Source organism: Vidua macroura, chromosome Z, assembly GCF_024509145.1.
Source record: "Vidua macroura isolate BioBank_ID:100142 chromosome Z, ASM2450914v1, whole genome shotgun sequence".
NCBI classification, from domain to species: domain Eukaryota; kingdom Metazoa; phylum Chordata; class Aves; order Passeriformes; family Viduidae; genus Vidua; species Vidua macroura.
In genome coordinates, this window is record NC_071611.1 from 40,252,416 (window position 1) to 40,268,967 (window position 16,552).

The 16,552-nt window shown below is 38.7% G+C and overlaps 1 protein-coding gene across 6 annotated transcripts; it reads right to left on the reverse strand.

Annotated features, from left to right (window-relative positions):
* Positions 1-688: 688 nt before the first annotated feature.
* Positions 689-16,552, reverse strand: SUB1 (SUB1 regulator of transcription). 6 transcript variants are annotated; one of them, XM_054003436.1, is made up of 8 exons: positions 15,835-15,896; positions 15,270-15,376; positions 14,850-14,920; positions 14,357-14,482; positions 14,208-14,280; positions 12,609-12,728; positions 6,539-6,647; positions 689-3,858 (listed from the first exon to the last, which is right to left on the reverse strand). In XM_054003436.1, the coding sequence occupies exons 5-8, from the start codon at positions 14,277-14,279 to the stop codon at positions 3,779-3,781; spliced, it is 381 nt and encodes a 126-aa protein (XP_053859411.1). In that variant the 5' UTR covers position 14,280; positions 14,357-14,482; positions 14,850-14,920; positions 15,270-15,376; positions 15,835-15,896; the 3' UTR covers positions 689-3,778. The 6 variants fall into 6 exon arrangements, with proteins under 6 accessions (XP_053859411.1, XP_053859413.1, XP_053859412.1 ...); XM_054003438.1 differs by lacking the exon at positions 14,850-14,920; XM_054003437.1 differs by lacking the exon at positions 15,835-15,896 and having other exon boundaries at positions 15,270-15,682.

Sequence of the window (16,552 nt, forward strand, 5' to 3'; positions counted from 1 at the left end):
ACAGGGGACATGCAGCCTTGATTCCACAGTGGAATGCTCTTCCATGCACAGCCACCGGAGCTACAAAGATGAACCACATCGGTAAGGGGAGGGCAGTGATTAAGAGGACATGATGACCCTCCATCAACCCCTCACACCAATTCTTCCCTTTGAGCCAGAGTAACTTCTGTTTCTGTGGCTAAACTATGCAAAATTACTTGAAGAAAACTCTGTTAGGTTCAAGGCTACAGTCCACTAATTAATACACTCCCTACAGATCAGTCATTTCAAGTGTACAAAAAATAAATAACCCTCCTGAATAAGCCTATGCAGACATAACTGACCAATGACAATAAATGCATGAGATTTTTCCACCATATCTGTGACAACATTTACAGTCAAAGAGAAACTCCACTGAAAGAAGATAATCAGCCAATCTCGTAACAGTAACAACTTACCAGGCACTTTCCCCCTAGCTGATATTTGAAAACGTGTTTGTAATCTGCTGCTTCTGTATTTATGCGATAGTTGTTTTATCCTAGTGAAAAATTTTTATCTCTCTGGGCTACACAGATTCCTATCCGCAAACACAGACCAAATACAAGATAATTAAGTTTTCAAATTTCCAAATTACAACAGCTGCAAGAAACAAACAGCAAGTACCATAACGTTATAATGCAGCTAAAATTCTATTAAAAATAACACTGTGTCAACAGAAGTCTTTTTTTATTTCCAAGTGTTCAAACTGTTATTACACATATGCCATTTAACCATTTTTTATTTTAACATTAAGGTAATTACAGTTGAAGGGCTCTATTTCCAGTGGCCTCTTTGCAGTGGACACCACCAGAACAAAACATGAAACATTCCACGTAGCTAACAATAAGACATTTGCGTTACCAGAATTACAATCATCAACTCTTTTTTGCTAACAGATCACATAAGTACATAACCAGGGTCATTTTCTTTAGAAGAAATACCAAAATTAGTACTGCATTTGTTTATTTTCAATATGAACATCTCTACATATGAGCAACACAGTACACGACAGTTTGATTATCACACATACAGTACTTTGGCAGCTCTGTGATGTGTTTTTCTCCCCTAAGCTCCACAGAAGGCTTAATTTATAAAATATATTGCTAATATGCCCTGCATAAACACCAAGAATCAAATGTATCTTTCATCACCTAAATGGGAGAGGGAGCAGTGCTTTTATCTTGTATTAGACAGCTTCGTCATACATGCAATTTTCTTCCATGGACACTTCAACACATATCCTAACTAACACTGCAAAAAAATAATCTTTAGTCAAAAAAGATTTGAATTTTCTTCTCAAATTAAAAGAAGCTACAGATGATTACATGACAAATCACTAGCATTTATTTAAAAATAATACTAAATTTGTCACACTTTTATTGAGGTTACTTGCATATTACCATCTTACAAGTACATCAGTCACCTGATCAAGTCATCCCATTTTGAGTTAGTTTGTGAAACTGACTTGTCTCTTTTGCTACCTACTAATAACTCATGGTTCGTGGCCAACAAATTCTAATTTCTTTGAATACCTCTACCATCAATTTCCACATGAAAACTAATCACTATATTAAACCTTTTCACTCAATCTCCCCAAATGACTTAATTTCCCACCTTCCTGAACACAACTGACCTATTAGCACAGTAATCTAAGGACACTCCTCCCTCTAATATAATCATGCACTTTGAAGTAGCCACTTCAAAGTTCTGAGGTAAAATGCATGAAATCTGGTTGCAAATTTTCAGACTTAAAGGAACAAATCACATTATATATATATTGCAATAAAAACTACCTAGAACCTGTCTATAGGGATCTGAAGCAATTTATTTCACTCATCTGTGAAACTTTAGCAGCTATTTCGTATTTATTCTATTTGGTCCAAATAGCCCTATATGTTGTTAAGAGTCATGCACAAAAGAATGCTGTGCCCAAAACCACATCTGTTAGCACAAACATCTCCTCACCCTTTTATTCACCCTCATTCAGTTTCTAAAAACCTAAGATTTCTTCAGCTATACAAAAACAGATCTTAATTTTATTTGTAATATGTCAACAATGGGTAAATAAAAAAGCAGGTGAAGATATGTGACATATTTAAACTAAGCAACATGCACTTAATTTGATAAAGTCTCTCTTCCTCAGCCTTTAATACCTATTTGCATTGAATTATGAACTCTGCAGCACATAGACAGCGTATGGCACTTACAATCATGTCTGCAATATAAACAACTATATCAAAATGTTCTGTAACTAAACAAACAGTAAATCTTGTTTATCTATAAATTTAGAGACTATGTTATCATCAAATGGGAAAATTACACGAACTAATTAAGTTGGACATTCACCAGTTTTGAAACGTCCTTTTTCATGAAGTTGTTTTATCTTCTTGCTTTGCTTAATTATGTCAGAACTCCTCCAATTCTGCTTCTATTTCTTCACTGTAGTTTTATTGTGCCAGCAAACTTTGATCTTGCACCATCAACTTCCACCCTGCTGTGCCCCTTACATTTCCAAGTTCTCCATCACATTCTCCCTTCTCCCTTCCATTGTTTGTGACTCAGTGTCACCCAGAAGCCCTTCCTCTAGGGCAGCATCTTGTGTAACAGAGCTTACATGGGGCTTTTCTGTCCAGGGTACCGGGGCTGACCAGCCAAGCTCGCTGGGTCATGGTCCACCACGTACCGGGTAATCTCCCCATGCGCGCTAAGCGCCTCTGTGCCAAGCTGTGCACACATGAACCACAGGAAGCACCCCAAGCTTCAGCATGCATGGGGCAGAAAGACGACAGACAGACATTCGGGCTGCAGCAGTTTTAACCCTGTTTGATTGTTTAACCCACATTACAGTCTAATTTAAGTATCATTGTTTATGCAATACTTTCAAATGAACAAAAACCCTACAGACAGGTAAACCACTCCTTTTCCATAGAACAACTGGTTACTATGTATTCCAGAATGAATTTAATGGAAACCTTGAAGAGTGTTATAACTAATAATCACATTTGGAGCCTTTAAATACTGTCTTACTCTGAGGTATGTCTATTGCTGTAGAAGTTAATGGTTCACATCTCAAGTCCTAAAAAAGGCTACTTGTATTTTCTAGGTCAAGCAAACTACAGAAAAATGGGAAGAGAGAGCATGTGTTTTGTTTTCAAGTGTTATTGTTTAGCATAATGCTTCATGCAAGTAATGCAAAAAAAAAGCTCTATGTTCAAGACTGTTAACATCTGAATAAATAGGGTAAATTAGCAAATACAGTATTGAAAATTATCTACAAAAATGTGTTTTCCCAAGTATTCACTGTTTGTATCAAGTCTTAAAGCAGAAAGCTGCAGGGCAATACCAAAGAAAATGGAATGAAAGAAAAAGTGAAACTGAGACATTTCAATAAATCCCCTCATAAAACACATGAATATTTACTGTAAACTGAACTAAAATTAAAACAACTAAAGCTATTAGGTGGCCTTATCAGCAAACACCTTCAATCAAAAGGCCATAAACAAGTTTGCTTTACATATTACTAAATTTGTTTATTTTACACTGTGGGGTGAAAGCAACACAATTCCTTTTAGTAAAGTATACACAAATAGCCTCACTCAGAATACACTTTTAATGCACATTAAAAAAGTATTCATCTTACAAATTGTTTTGCAATCCAAATATACAATAGCTTGGAAAACAATATTTTAGAAAACTAAAGCCAATGTAAAAAGACTGCTTAATACAACTAAATGACATAAGTTTTTGTATGGCTCTGTCTTTAGAGTTTTCTTACTGCATCATCAATATCAGAAATCTGTTCCTTCAGCTGGTTCCACTGTTCTGGATTTAAAGAAATACCTGAAAAGCATTAAAAATAAACACTTAAAGAGAAAAAGAAAATTGTGGTGCAGGATCTTGTGCAATTATTATAAAGGCTGCTTTCATACACTAAGCCTATGTTACAATATTAATACTTGAGTTACTTCAACAACCATCTTAATTACAAAGTGAAACTACCCACTTCCAATGCTTCAACTGAACTTAGGTTATTTCTAGACAAGTTTACAAAGAAAATGTGTGTAACATAATTGTACAAGTACTAGGATAAACACAAGAAATGAAATACAACTCTGGCCTTGACAGAAAGCAGTACAAATGTCCTGGGTGGCAAGTAGGAAATAATTTATATTCCTGTTGGCTCCTAAAAGCTGTACCTATGCAGACGGGTCTCCTGTGCACTTTTCCAAGACTGTAATTCTGGGGAGGCTTTCCCCCCCTTTTGTTTCTTAAAGCACTACAGATAACAGGTGCTCTAAGTAACCTTTTGGAGAGACTCCCTATCACTCCCTAGCACTCACAAACCAACACCAAAGTTATTTTTTACTTCAAGTTCTCTACAATTTCTAGTGATGTTCAACCAATAATCAGTCAGTACCCCACAAATTATCACTTCAGTTCTAAATTTGATCTCATCTTCCCCTCAAGCTTGAGTACAGGCACATGTTTCATTTGTGCTTTGGTCTACTCATTCTTACCCAAAAATTTCTACACCCACTCTGTGAAAATGCAGGCTCCCAGGGTTCCCAGTCATCCCATAATTTCTCCTGTCAAGCTCTTCCAACTAATTATTCCTACTCTCCCCTCCCAGTGATAGTTTTCCTTCATTGCTTTTTCCCTGAAGGTAGAGCAGGACCTGAAAACAGCTGCAACTTTTAATTCCATCTTTGGAGCCCATAGCCTTTTCTTTTCTATCACTGTCTTATCAGAGCACCACTGCAATTTAAAACAGCAAGTAGCGTACAGGGGCTTCTCTAAGCAGTCTTCCATATCCTAACCATTATTAGGGGATTAAATGTCATGAAGATGTCCATCAACCACAGACCAGATGAACCAAACAAAATTCAGACCTGCTGTTTAAGACACTGACAATAATTTAAACTGCTGGGTTTATTTTTGTTTTATTACAAAATTCTGACTGCTTATACTGGTTTCAAGACAGACAAGCAGCTTATGAGTGCATCAAGGAAATATCAGACTCACATATTGTATCAGATTATTTTTTTATCATAACAAAGTTCAGACTCTTTTGCTGTGTTGATATCTACATCATGTCATTTTTGTCACTCAGCCCACCCATCAAATCCTGTTTTTGTTTGCCATTCCACGAGCATATACTATTGAATTCTACTTGAAACACAGAACATGGAAGTCCTTAGCAGGCAGAGTAACCTTTTTTGTTAACTAGCAGCAAATCCAAAACTGGCAATTTTCCTGTAGAGCACCAGTATACCTGTTAATGCAAACCTATTCTCAGTGGTTATTTAAGAAATGTTGAAAATGCTTCTCAGATTTTCGAAATTACTATTTACTGAGTTGCTCCTGAACACATCGTAAGAATGTAACAAACCTTAAAGTGATTGTGCATTATATTTCTTCAAACTTCAAACTTAGCAGCCTGCCACTATATGAGGCTGGGGAAGGACAAGTTTGCAACAGCATATAGTGACAGGACAGGAAGGAATGGCTTCACACTGGAAGTGGGTGGATTTAGATTGGGTATTAGGAAGAAATTTTGTAATGTGAGTGTGATGATGCACTAGCACAGGTTGCCCAAAGAAGCTGTGGATGACCCATCCCTGGAAGTGCTCAAGGCCAGGCTGGATGAGGCTCTGAGCAACCTGGTCTAATGGAAGGTGTTCCTGCCCACAGCAGGGACTGGGGCTGAATGAGGTGATCTTCAAGGTCCCTTCCAACTCAAACCATTCTGTGGTTCTACGAATGTCCAGGGCAGAACATTTCATACTTACCATTCAGTGATGCTATATACAAACAGATAAAAAGTAGGCTTTTCAAAGAGAAGCAATATAACATTAAGCACAGCACCATCACTGCAACTGCAGTCCCCATCTTGAGATGTGGAAGTTTTGAAAATGGTACACAGTGAAGCCTTTCCATGAAAAGCAACTGTGCAAGTAGCAACTAGAAGTACAATGGCTTGTGCTGTGGTACAGATTACAAACTTGGGACATTTGAGATATTTCCCTTTCTGCAAAAACATTTTTAATGATTTTTTTTGATAATTAGTCATATTAAATGTTTAGGTTGTTTTAATCTAAAATTTAGAAGAAACTGAAGGACAAAATTAAAATCTTATAAAAATTATTATATATTTTCAGCTAATTCTGAAATAAGAAACCCAACCATAAAAAGAAATTCAGTTCATTAAGTTAACCAAGGGGATGGCAAGGGGAAGAAATATGGCAATGGTATAAATATACTCCCCTACGAAATTTGCTTGTATTTGACATCTTGATTTCCATAAATCATGGTGGATGTCTTTAGGAAAACAGACTCACTTAAGATTTTATCCATAACCTACAGATAAAAATAATCTTTTGAAAAAACACAGATCATAAGAACGTAAAACTAATACTCAAAAGTATCATGCAGCAACAAAGGAGAAAAATATTATATAGGAAGTTCTACTGTAAAGTGCAGACTGTGTTTCAATACAAAGTAACATGAAGCAGAACAATACCTTTTCTGCCAGGCTTCATTTCACCTTCTTGATCCATCCAATATTCTCTAATATCAATCAAGACTTTCCCTTTAAAGTCCCGAACACTGACATACCTCATTTTGCCAATCTGTCAAAACACATATAAGGGTCTATTAGGTATTTTACATATTAGAGCATTCACTTTCCCCAGCAGCATTAGACTCTGACATGTGACACTGCACATTGCAATTTATTTTAGACACCACAGAAACAACTAGATTAAAAGCTTAATTCAGAGTAGTCAGTAGGCTAATAAGTAACAACTTAAACTGGTTAAGCAGGCAATGCTCAATGCAAAAGTAGCTCTCCTAGAATAAAAATACTTGTATTTTTTATGTGCTTGCTTGTAGCAAGTCATGAATTTACTGTTTTCTGAAAAAATTTATTTCCTTTCTTCGCAACAGTTCTAAACAAGTTCTTCGCAACAGTTCTAAAGAAGGAAAAAGGGAACGCTTCTCCTGAATCTTAATTTTAGTCCATTCCAGAAGTACAGAAAGCAAATTAAGATGTACACATGTGATACCCTCCCCCTTTTCTTTTTTTTTTAAACACAGCAAATACAGATAGAAATGAAAGTCACCAACTGTCCCATGCCCACTCCCAAGTCCTCATGGGTACCTCACTGTACCACCAGGTCTTCAAAAGAACAGTCAAATCTTTTAAGTTTACCAGTATGTAGCACAGTATGGAAATTTGGAACTTGGATTCTGGAATTCCATAATTTTCAAACCAGTGTCACAACTGAATTACATGGGCATCTCTTTTTTTGGGGAGGGTAGAGTGGGGAGAAGCTGGGGAAGAATCATACCACCAACTATACAATACACTCTGTATTTGGGCTTATTCAATATTTTTCCAAATATGATAAAAATCTATCTATTCAGATAAATTCCAAGTGCAAGGTGAATTTGAGAACCAGAAACTAGATAATTAAAACATAATCAAATAAAACTTCCTGCAATCCTAAGAAATCCTTTGAATTCTGCAAGTACCTTCTGGATACATTTTATATAACAAAAGAACAGATTCTAAATTTTAAAATTTTAAAATAAAATAAAATTTAAAATAAAATATTCCTTCCAGGTAAAACACTACCTTTCAATTTCAGCTTCCTTTATCTCTGCATGTTGCATTTTGATACAATTTAAGGATGAGCCCTACACTTCTGGCCCAAAACCACTAGCATTAAGTTTGACATGAAAGACTGAAGAACTCTCCAATCAACTACAAGAATTCACAGATGTTTAAGTCATATGCTCTTATTTCACAAAATAGATGCAAACATGAATACTTTCTATTTGCTTAAATTAATTTTTCTTTTTCTGCAGATGCTATATGACATATAGATTTTATAACAATTAAGATAATGTAAGTCTAAAGCACTTTTCCTATTTCAAAGCATCCTTTAAAATTAGTAAGACATTACTGTTCATAAGACAGTATTTTAAATTTATAAAGTTACAATACAGATTTAAAACTCAAAGGAAAAGTATAATGTTATGGCAATTTAGCTCTTTCTGACCAAACCTGGTACCCTACCCAAGTCCATCTGCACTCCTGGCAAAGAATATCCTAAATAGCCTACATGGACAATATTTCTTAGTTTTACCCTTTAACGCTCCAGTAACTTATGAGGTCACCTCCAGGAACAGCTTCAACCAGTAGCACTCTGCAGCACTGTTTTTTTCCATGGTTACTGAAGAATATTAGTGCCTTGCCATGAAACTCCAGATTTGTCATAAGAAATATAATCTAATTCAATAAAACAGATTACAGCTGCATATACAGTATAAGGGTCTAGAATATGAGTTTCAAGGATAAGAAAGACTCTATGTCTTAATTCAGCTACAGTAAGGTGAGGGGCAATAATGCAAAGGTTACATTTACTCAATCATTAAGTCTATCTTAGATAAAAGCATTTCTCTGTGTAAATGCTGAAATTAAGTTAGATTTCACATCATACCTACATTTCAGATTAATGCTCCCATTAAATTTCAGATATTTAGTAGAACTGTATGCAAAAGCTGCCACTAAAATTATTAAGCATGCTTCTGAAGTACAGTTCCAACAGACATCTACACTTAAAAACACAAACAAAATCTAGACTTAACTCGTTAAGTAAGTAAATTGATGTTCCCTGATACTTAGCTACCTGTAAGTCCAGTGCAGGTTAATTTCTGAACAATTCTTTTTTCATGCACCTGCTGATAATGTTAAAGAGTAATTTCAGTGATTGAAGGTATTTTTGTATCTCTCTAACGACAGCAGCATTCTAAGGGTTGCTGCACTGGGATTCTAAGGGTTGCTGCACATTGGCTGATACGTGGCTGTGTTTTGGCTTTGTGCTGAACACAGTGACGGTAACACAGAGATGTTTTAGTTACTGCTGAGCAGAGCTTACACAAAGCCAAAGCCTTTTCTGCTTCTCAGACTGCCAAGCCAGCGAGGAAGCTGGGGGTGCTTGGGACAGTGGGAGGAGGCACAGCCGGGAAAGGTGACCCCAACTGACCAAAGGCATATTCCAGACCGTGTGACATCACCTTCAGGGTATAAAGTGGAGGGAAGAAGAGGGAAGGGGGCATGTTTCCCATGATAACATTTGTCTTCCCAAGTGACATTTAGATGTGATGGGCACTGCTCTCCTGGAGATGGCTGAACTCCTGCCTGCCCATGGGAAGTGATGAATTAACTCCTTGTTTTGTTTTGCTTGCATTTGTGGCTTCTGCTTTCCCTATTAAACTGTCTTTCTCTCAAGCCTCGAGTTTTCCAGCTTTTACCCTTCCAATTCTCTCCCAGTCCCATTGGTGGGAGTGTGAGCGAGTGGCTGCCTGGGGCTTGGCTGCTGGCTGTGGTTAAATCATGGCAGTTATCATGATTTATAGCTGAGTGCAGTTCAACCTTCACAGAGAAGTTCACATGCTTTTTATTAAGTAGTACAGATCCTTAGATTATATTACTCTATTGACTGACATAAATCAGTAAACATTAAAACCATAATTTGCAGGTTTCTACTTAGAATAAAAAGCACTGAAATGTATCTCTGTTCCTTTCCAAGATATGCAAGCAGACTTCCTCTGTGAGTTTCAGCAAGCACTTTCTTCATCCTTTTTCCTATTTTCAGTTTCTCTACATTAAACTGTACACCCGCAGTGCAAGCATAAACTCTCTTCCCTAGCCAATAACCATATGTAAGGAGCACAAGACTCCTGTAAACAGTGACATCTGCAACAAAGCAAATTGTGAAATGCATCAGTGATCACCTAAGTTTCATAATTACTGTGCTAAACCAATCAGTTTCACAACATCATAAATTTATATGTTTATCTTCTTTCAGGAGTCTATGATAAGGACACTGGGAAATTATACTGGAAAAAAATCAAAGAACTTACTCCTCAAAAATCAAAGCCCAAATACGGTGAAACTCAAAAAAAAACCAAAAAAAAAACCACAAAAAAAAAAAAAAAACCACCACAAAACAAAAAAAAAAACCACACAAAAAAAACCAAAACAAAAACAAAAACAAAACAAAAAAAAAAAAAAAACAAAAACAAAAAAAAAAACAAAAAAAAAAACAACCCACAACCAAAAACAAAAAGAGGGTTGGGAGGTGGACGGGACAACACAGAGACAACTTCTGAAATAACAATTTCAGTCAAATGCACAATCATGCAATGTGGCTCTGCTCTGGGTAGCTATTAATGAATTCTGACAAACCTTATCCAAATCAGGCATAGGTAGATGATGGGATTAGTCAAACTAACCAAAGCACATGCTGCCAAGCTCAGGTTGGTTTGAAGCCACAGACAGGAATCTAATGCATTAAGGCTAAACCCTTCCACATTAACACAAATAATGCCTGTCCTTAGGGCCTTGAGTAATACACCACCCATGGGAGTAACATAAATTTCTGCAACTTAACAGCACACAAATCCTTCATCAAGTTGCAGAGTATACCAAGTTCCCTGTAAAACCTACTAAGTCCAACACAGGCAAATACACAGATTGCACCTTGTCTCTTACATTGAACAAATTGTCTTCTACTTCCATTAACACTATTCTTTGTAAGTAGTTGCAAAAAAAAAACATTACACCAACAATTTAAAACAAAAATATAAAAGGTACATATTTATGAAAATTATGAATTTTCTGACTTCAGGAGTCACAATGAACTCTGTATTAAGGGAATCTGTATGCTTCAAGAACACAGCCTGAGGGTGTAGAACAAGAAGACTCTTGGTATCACATCATTTGCAGCCACTCCCACACACAATATGGACACCATAGAACTTGTGACTACCCTATGAATGCTTTACAGCCTGATTTCCATCAGCTGAAGCCACTCTTGTAAAGCTATATTGCAAAGTCACTTCCACATCAGAGATCATTTTACTGCCATGAGAAAGAAACTCTCCAGAAAGGTTTCTAGTATCGCTAAGAGGCCTAGAACAAACAAAACTATATTTAAAAAATTAATGAGCATGCCCTCCTGGGTAGTGGGGGAAGAAGGGGGAGTATCCTCAGACCCACTGTAGTTTTATTTCTATTGTTTAACATTTGCATGTTAGTTACTGCACAGAAGTTGATGTAGACTACAAAAACTGACAATGCCTCACCATAACACAGTAAGTAATCTAAAAAATATTTTATTGTTGATTACTTCAAAGGTAGGCACAGACTGGGTAATGCTGATATTTTAGGTCAAGGTGATATTCAAAGATCTGTATTCTACTCAACACCAGAAGAAAGAACCCTGTTCTCATCAGAGTAATATGAGTCCTCTACTGCCTGTTTTTAGTAACTTCTTATTATCTTAGGTCGAAGAGGTTTCAAGAAACCAGAGCATGCATATTTTGACTTTTATTTGAAAGGATCTGGGTGTGTTTTTGCATCAGGGGCACTAAAAATTTTGAAGTTTTCTCCAAGGTGGGAATTTCTGAACTTACTACAAAACATAGCATTAAGGTTATACATAGTTCTTTAGAGTTCTACCTGCAGTTCACCTCCTAAGTTATAGAATTCACTATTTCATTTTTCCTACAGGGTTCAAAGAATGCCCAAGCAGAACTAAAAATATGATACACTTCCTTCAATACAGAAGTCCAGACTCAGCCTTCAAGTGAAGTTCTCCCTTCTAAACATAACTGGAAAAGTAATAACTCAGACATTGAAAATAGCTGCTCTCTCTAGAACAGACTTTTCTCCCCCTGTACTACTTCACATGGCTACAGCCCAGAACCACTTCGTTTATACCACTCTGCACTTGGGCCATCTCACTAGGCACCTTTCCCTTACCTCTTCACAAACTTGAGAATAAAAGCCTCAAGAATTTGTTCCTTTCCAGCCCGCTAGTCAGAGACCTTTCATATATCTTGATCCACACCCCCAAAACAGCCAATTCTGAGCTGTGTATCAACCCTCAGCACACACTGCCACTGCCTTGGCTTACCCTGGGAACTGCAATACCCTGAATTCACAAATGCATCTTTATACTGAAAAACAGACATTCATCCCATCTTAAAAACAAGGCAATACCACAAGTTACTATCTTTATGGATGTTCATTGATAAGACCCTACATCATAACATAAAGGAACAAACAAAACTTATTCCAAGATGCTGTAATAACACAGGAGGCCAAGCTGCCCTGACCTAGTTAAATAGGAACGAAGAGTCCACATTTTGGTTTCCAAGAACATATTTTTCAAAAGTCCTAATTAAAAAAACATTTCCATGTAGAGACAAACCTGATCTAATATTTCAAGTATACTGATGCTAACTGTTGTATTTACTGACAAAATGACTACTCACAGATACCAGGAGCAAAGTAATGAGAATTAGATCAATTGATACAACTCAGATTCTTTTACTCTGTTGAAACCTGACCAGGCTTTTCTGAGCATCTCATCTGAACCAGCATATAATCCCCTTCGGCCAAGGATTCAGGAGGCCAAGCACTACATTGTCAGAAAGTTCAGATCACCTCATAAAATTTATACAGCATATGATGCAACATGTTACCTTAACTAGGCTCTATGAATCATCAATTTTACCTGAAACATATTCTCATCTCTGTTACTGCTTTGCTTAGAAGAAGCTGCACCTTTTGAACTTTCACCAGTCTTTTGTTTCTTTACAGGTTTTTCTGGAGTTACTTGCTTTTTCCGCTTTGCCTTGAAGCAAAACAAAAAAAGAAAAGCATGAGCCACAATCACTCTGTATGCTACAGATTAAGTTTACATCGTATATCACAGCCTACTATCAAGCAATGCACTTTACCACCTTCTTGTTGTGAAGGCAGGAATTCAATACTGAACATTTAGACTGGAATTTTAAAACTTCAAAATGAGCCTGATTCTGTTCTCAGTGAAGTAATACTTTGGCTTTCAAGAGATTTTAATCAGATCAAAATACATTTCTAAAATCCTTCTCTTTCTGCACAGTAACACTGTTGGTTCAGTAGTTTTAATAAAAAATTTAAGTCTGATGAAAATGGCACCCTCTTCTCCACTAAATGGAACAAAAAGTACAGAACAGCTTGCAGCACCTCAAAAAAAAAACCCAAAAAAACCCAAAAAACCCCCAAAAACACATAGATAAGATAATAAATAATCTGGAAAGATTATTTATTAATCTGGAAAGATTATTTATTAAGATAATTAGTAATATAATTAGTAAGATAATAAAAAATCTGGAAACCACCTCTCCCAGACCATTTTTCTTTTAATAAGCATCTAATCACTGCCCATGATAAATTAATGTAACTTTTTTAAGCATTCAAACAATATCACCTGTAAATCAGATTACACAGAGAAGCACAAAGTTACTAATTCTACTCATGTAAAAACAGGAGACCAGATCTGTCAATGTACCGTACTATGTTAAAAGCTGGTGTCTGTGTTACCACCTAGCATTTCTTAAAAAAGATAAATTAACTAGTTTTTTTCTAAATCACTTCAATTCCTAGAATAATCTTGCTTTTGTTCAAAATGATTGGTACATCTATACAAATGTCTAACTTAAATAACTGAATTAAATGGGAACATTTGATTTATACATTTACAACAGTCATCTTAAAATTTATCATCTCAAAAGACACTAAGGTTGGCTCAGTTTTTAAGTGAGAAACTAGCAGATGGTGTAACAGCAAATAAAAAAATGAAGCAGAGAAAAAACCCCATGCAAATGAAGTAAGCAAGTGACACAAGGAGCACAGGGCAAGTGCAGATTTTTGTTATGGAGAAGTAATTCATATAATAAAATGGCAGAGGGTGGCTGTAGGCATGTTCTCAAGTTTAAATTCTTGCCACCAGAGCAGTTGATACAGAAGTGTCCAGAAGCTTGCCACAAAGCAGCAAAGAATCACAGGGCATTTGCAATTATCATATGGAATGGCATGAAGAAAACAAAGTGCAACTAAAGAAAAAAACTTTTCTTCAGGGAAAAAATTATGCAATCCACCCACACTTGGAAGGTGGGTTGTTTGGTTTTTGTTGTTGTAGTTGTTGAGGTGGGTGGAAGAGAAAGTTTCTTTTAAGTCTGATAAATCATATGGAACGACATGCATGTTGTGGCATAATGCTCACCTAACTTCTTAACCCCAGCTTGAAACAAAAGAGTTAATACAGTAATGAATTGTATGTATTGTTCACCTTTTTGTCAACTTCACTATCTGAATCACTGGCAGATGAGCTTGAAGATACAAGTTCCTTTGATTTAGGCATTCTGGGAAAAGAAAAATAACATGAAAACACTATATAAGGAATGACATTCCATTTTGGCTGGAAAGCAGTCTTCAAACCTGTTTGTACTGGCTCATCTTCTTCAAGCCCTCCTAAAGATTTTCCTGCCTTTCCATTTAAGCTTTGATACGCACTGCAGATGCAATATCAAGCTCTCTTCCCTCTTATATCTCTTCTTCTTTTTGCTGCAACTGCATTAAAACACAGAGCACATTAAATGCAGTGGTTTGGCTTCTGAACTGTCTACAGCAGAATGATTTTTCACAATTTTCATATATCCCTGGACACGGCAAAACCCACAATACAATACTGCCCTCCAGCTGAATCCTTTCTATTACATCCACAAACATGAATTATTAACACTCAAGCAGTATCTATACTCCGGCACGGGCATTTCACCCAGTTGGATTTAGAACCAACATGCTACACAATTGTCACACACATGACGCGCAAGTTCCCACCTATAATCTAACAGTATGAAATACACCTCAGTTACAGAGAACTACAGCACTGCAATTAATATTTTCACTGCAACTTCAACACAACACTCACTGGAGACTAATAATTCACCAGACATTCAGCATTCCTTGAATGCATGCTGCCAGGTGTCCTTGCACGTCACCCTAGTATGCAAACATGTGGTTAGATATAGCGGTTACACATCTTCCCTGCTGCTAGAAACTCTTTGTAACAAATATACAGCTAATTTGGCGTTTTAGAATAAAATTAAGCATCCCTGAAACTGTACAATACAAACCTCAGCTAGTAAAGGCCAAGATAGTATTACAGTGTATGTCAGGGAAAAAAAAAAAAAAAAAAAGGAGTAACAGCGTACTTAAAAGGCAGTGGAAAAAAACCCCACATATGCAAATGAAAAAAAAAAAAAAAAAAAACAAAACAGTAAAACAAAATAACCAAACCAAAGTCCAAATAACGCTAATGGATCAACGTAGTCCTAAAGCAGGGCAGGACCTGTGGTAATAGCTTGCAGCACAAGGACGGAAGCTGCAGCACTGCACAGGATACAGGGTGTGAGGAAGCACACACAAGCCACGCTCTATAATGGAGGCAAAGGAGCCCTAGAATGGGACAACGTGAAAATAAGCAAAGGGACGACACTGAGTCGGCGAGCCAAACGATGTTTCGGGGGATGACCCCGGGGTCCGCATGGGACGTAGAAAGGGACAACATGGAGGAAGGTGTGGGCGGAAACCGGAGGAAAAAGGGATGTAGGGTGGTGGGTGCCCCCCGGGAGAGGCCGTGCGTGAGGAGACACCGCAGCGCCGGCCAGAGGGATGGGATGAGCCAGGCCAGGGGAGAACGGGGAAAGGTAAGGAAAGGAAGACGAGTCGGGAACTCCAGGTAGGCGGATCCCAGCCGCCATTTTCCTCTCCTATTCCTCTTTTCCACGGCTCGTGTCGCCCCCCGACGATAAGAGTCGAGACCCGAACAAGGATGGGGGCGAGGGGGTGGGGGTGGGGGCGAGAACACCCAAGTCTTCCCGTGGCAGGGCGGCAGCGAAGAGACTGCGGGTTACCCGTGGCGGGGCGGAGGAAAAGGACAGCACGGAAAACAGCGGGCCAGGGGTCGCCAGCGCGCCAGGTCTACCCCCGGTCCGCGACGTGGGGGGCAGTGGGGCCGGGCGCCATCTTATCCCTCTATCGGACTCAATGCCCCCCAACGTGGCAGCTCCCCCCTGGGCAGCGGCGGCTCGCTCCTCCCGCTCCACAGCAGGGTATCCCTCCCGCTGGGCACCGCAGGCACTCGAGGAACAAAGCGAAGCCTCGCCTCGGCGCCACCCATCCGCGGCTGCCCCGATCGGGCCGGGATGTGCCGCGGCGGTGACGGTGGGGGCTGTGGGAAGGGGCGCGCGGGAGAAAATGGCGGCGTGGCGGGGGCGCGCGAGGGGACCCAGCACTCACGTCCTGCTCCGCGCGTGGCCCCTCCGCAGCGCGACACAGACGGAACTGACGCGGCTCGGAACGCCCGCCCCGGGCCGCTCACGTGGGGCGGCGGGGGGCGGCTTTAAAGGGGACGCGGCCCTTTGTCCCCTCGTCGCTCGTTCCCGCCTCGCCTGAGGGGCGGGGAAGGGATCATAGTGCTGGAAAGGAGATTTTACAGGATCGCAGAAAATCCCGAGTTGGCAGAGACCCACAGAGGACATCGACTCGAGCTCCTGGCCCTGCACAGGACACCCCAAGAGTCATACCCTGTGCCTGAGAGCGTTATCCGAACACTTCTTGGTGCTATGACCA

Coding starts and splice junctions, on each gene's coding strand:
- SUB1 (XM_054003434.1), bottom strand. CDS start 16,461: ATGTCCTCTGTGGGTCTCTGCCAACTCGGGATTTTCTGCGATCCTGTA. Junction 6,648..12,608: donor GAGATGAGAATATGTTTCAG/GTAAAATTGATG, acceptor GTGTTTTGACAG/ATTGGCAAAATGAGGTATGT. Junction 3,859..6,538: donor AATGAAGCCTGGCAGAAAAG/GTATTGTTCTGC, acceptor AATGCTTTTCAG/GTATTTCTTTAAATCCAGAA.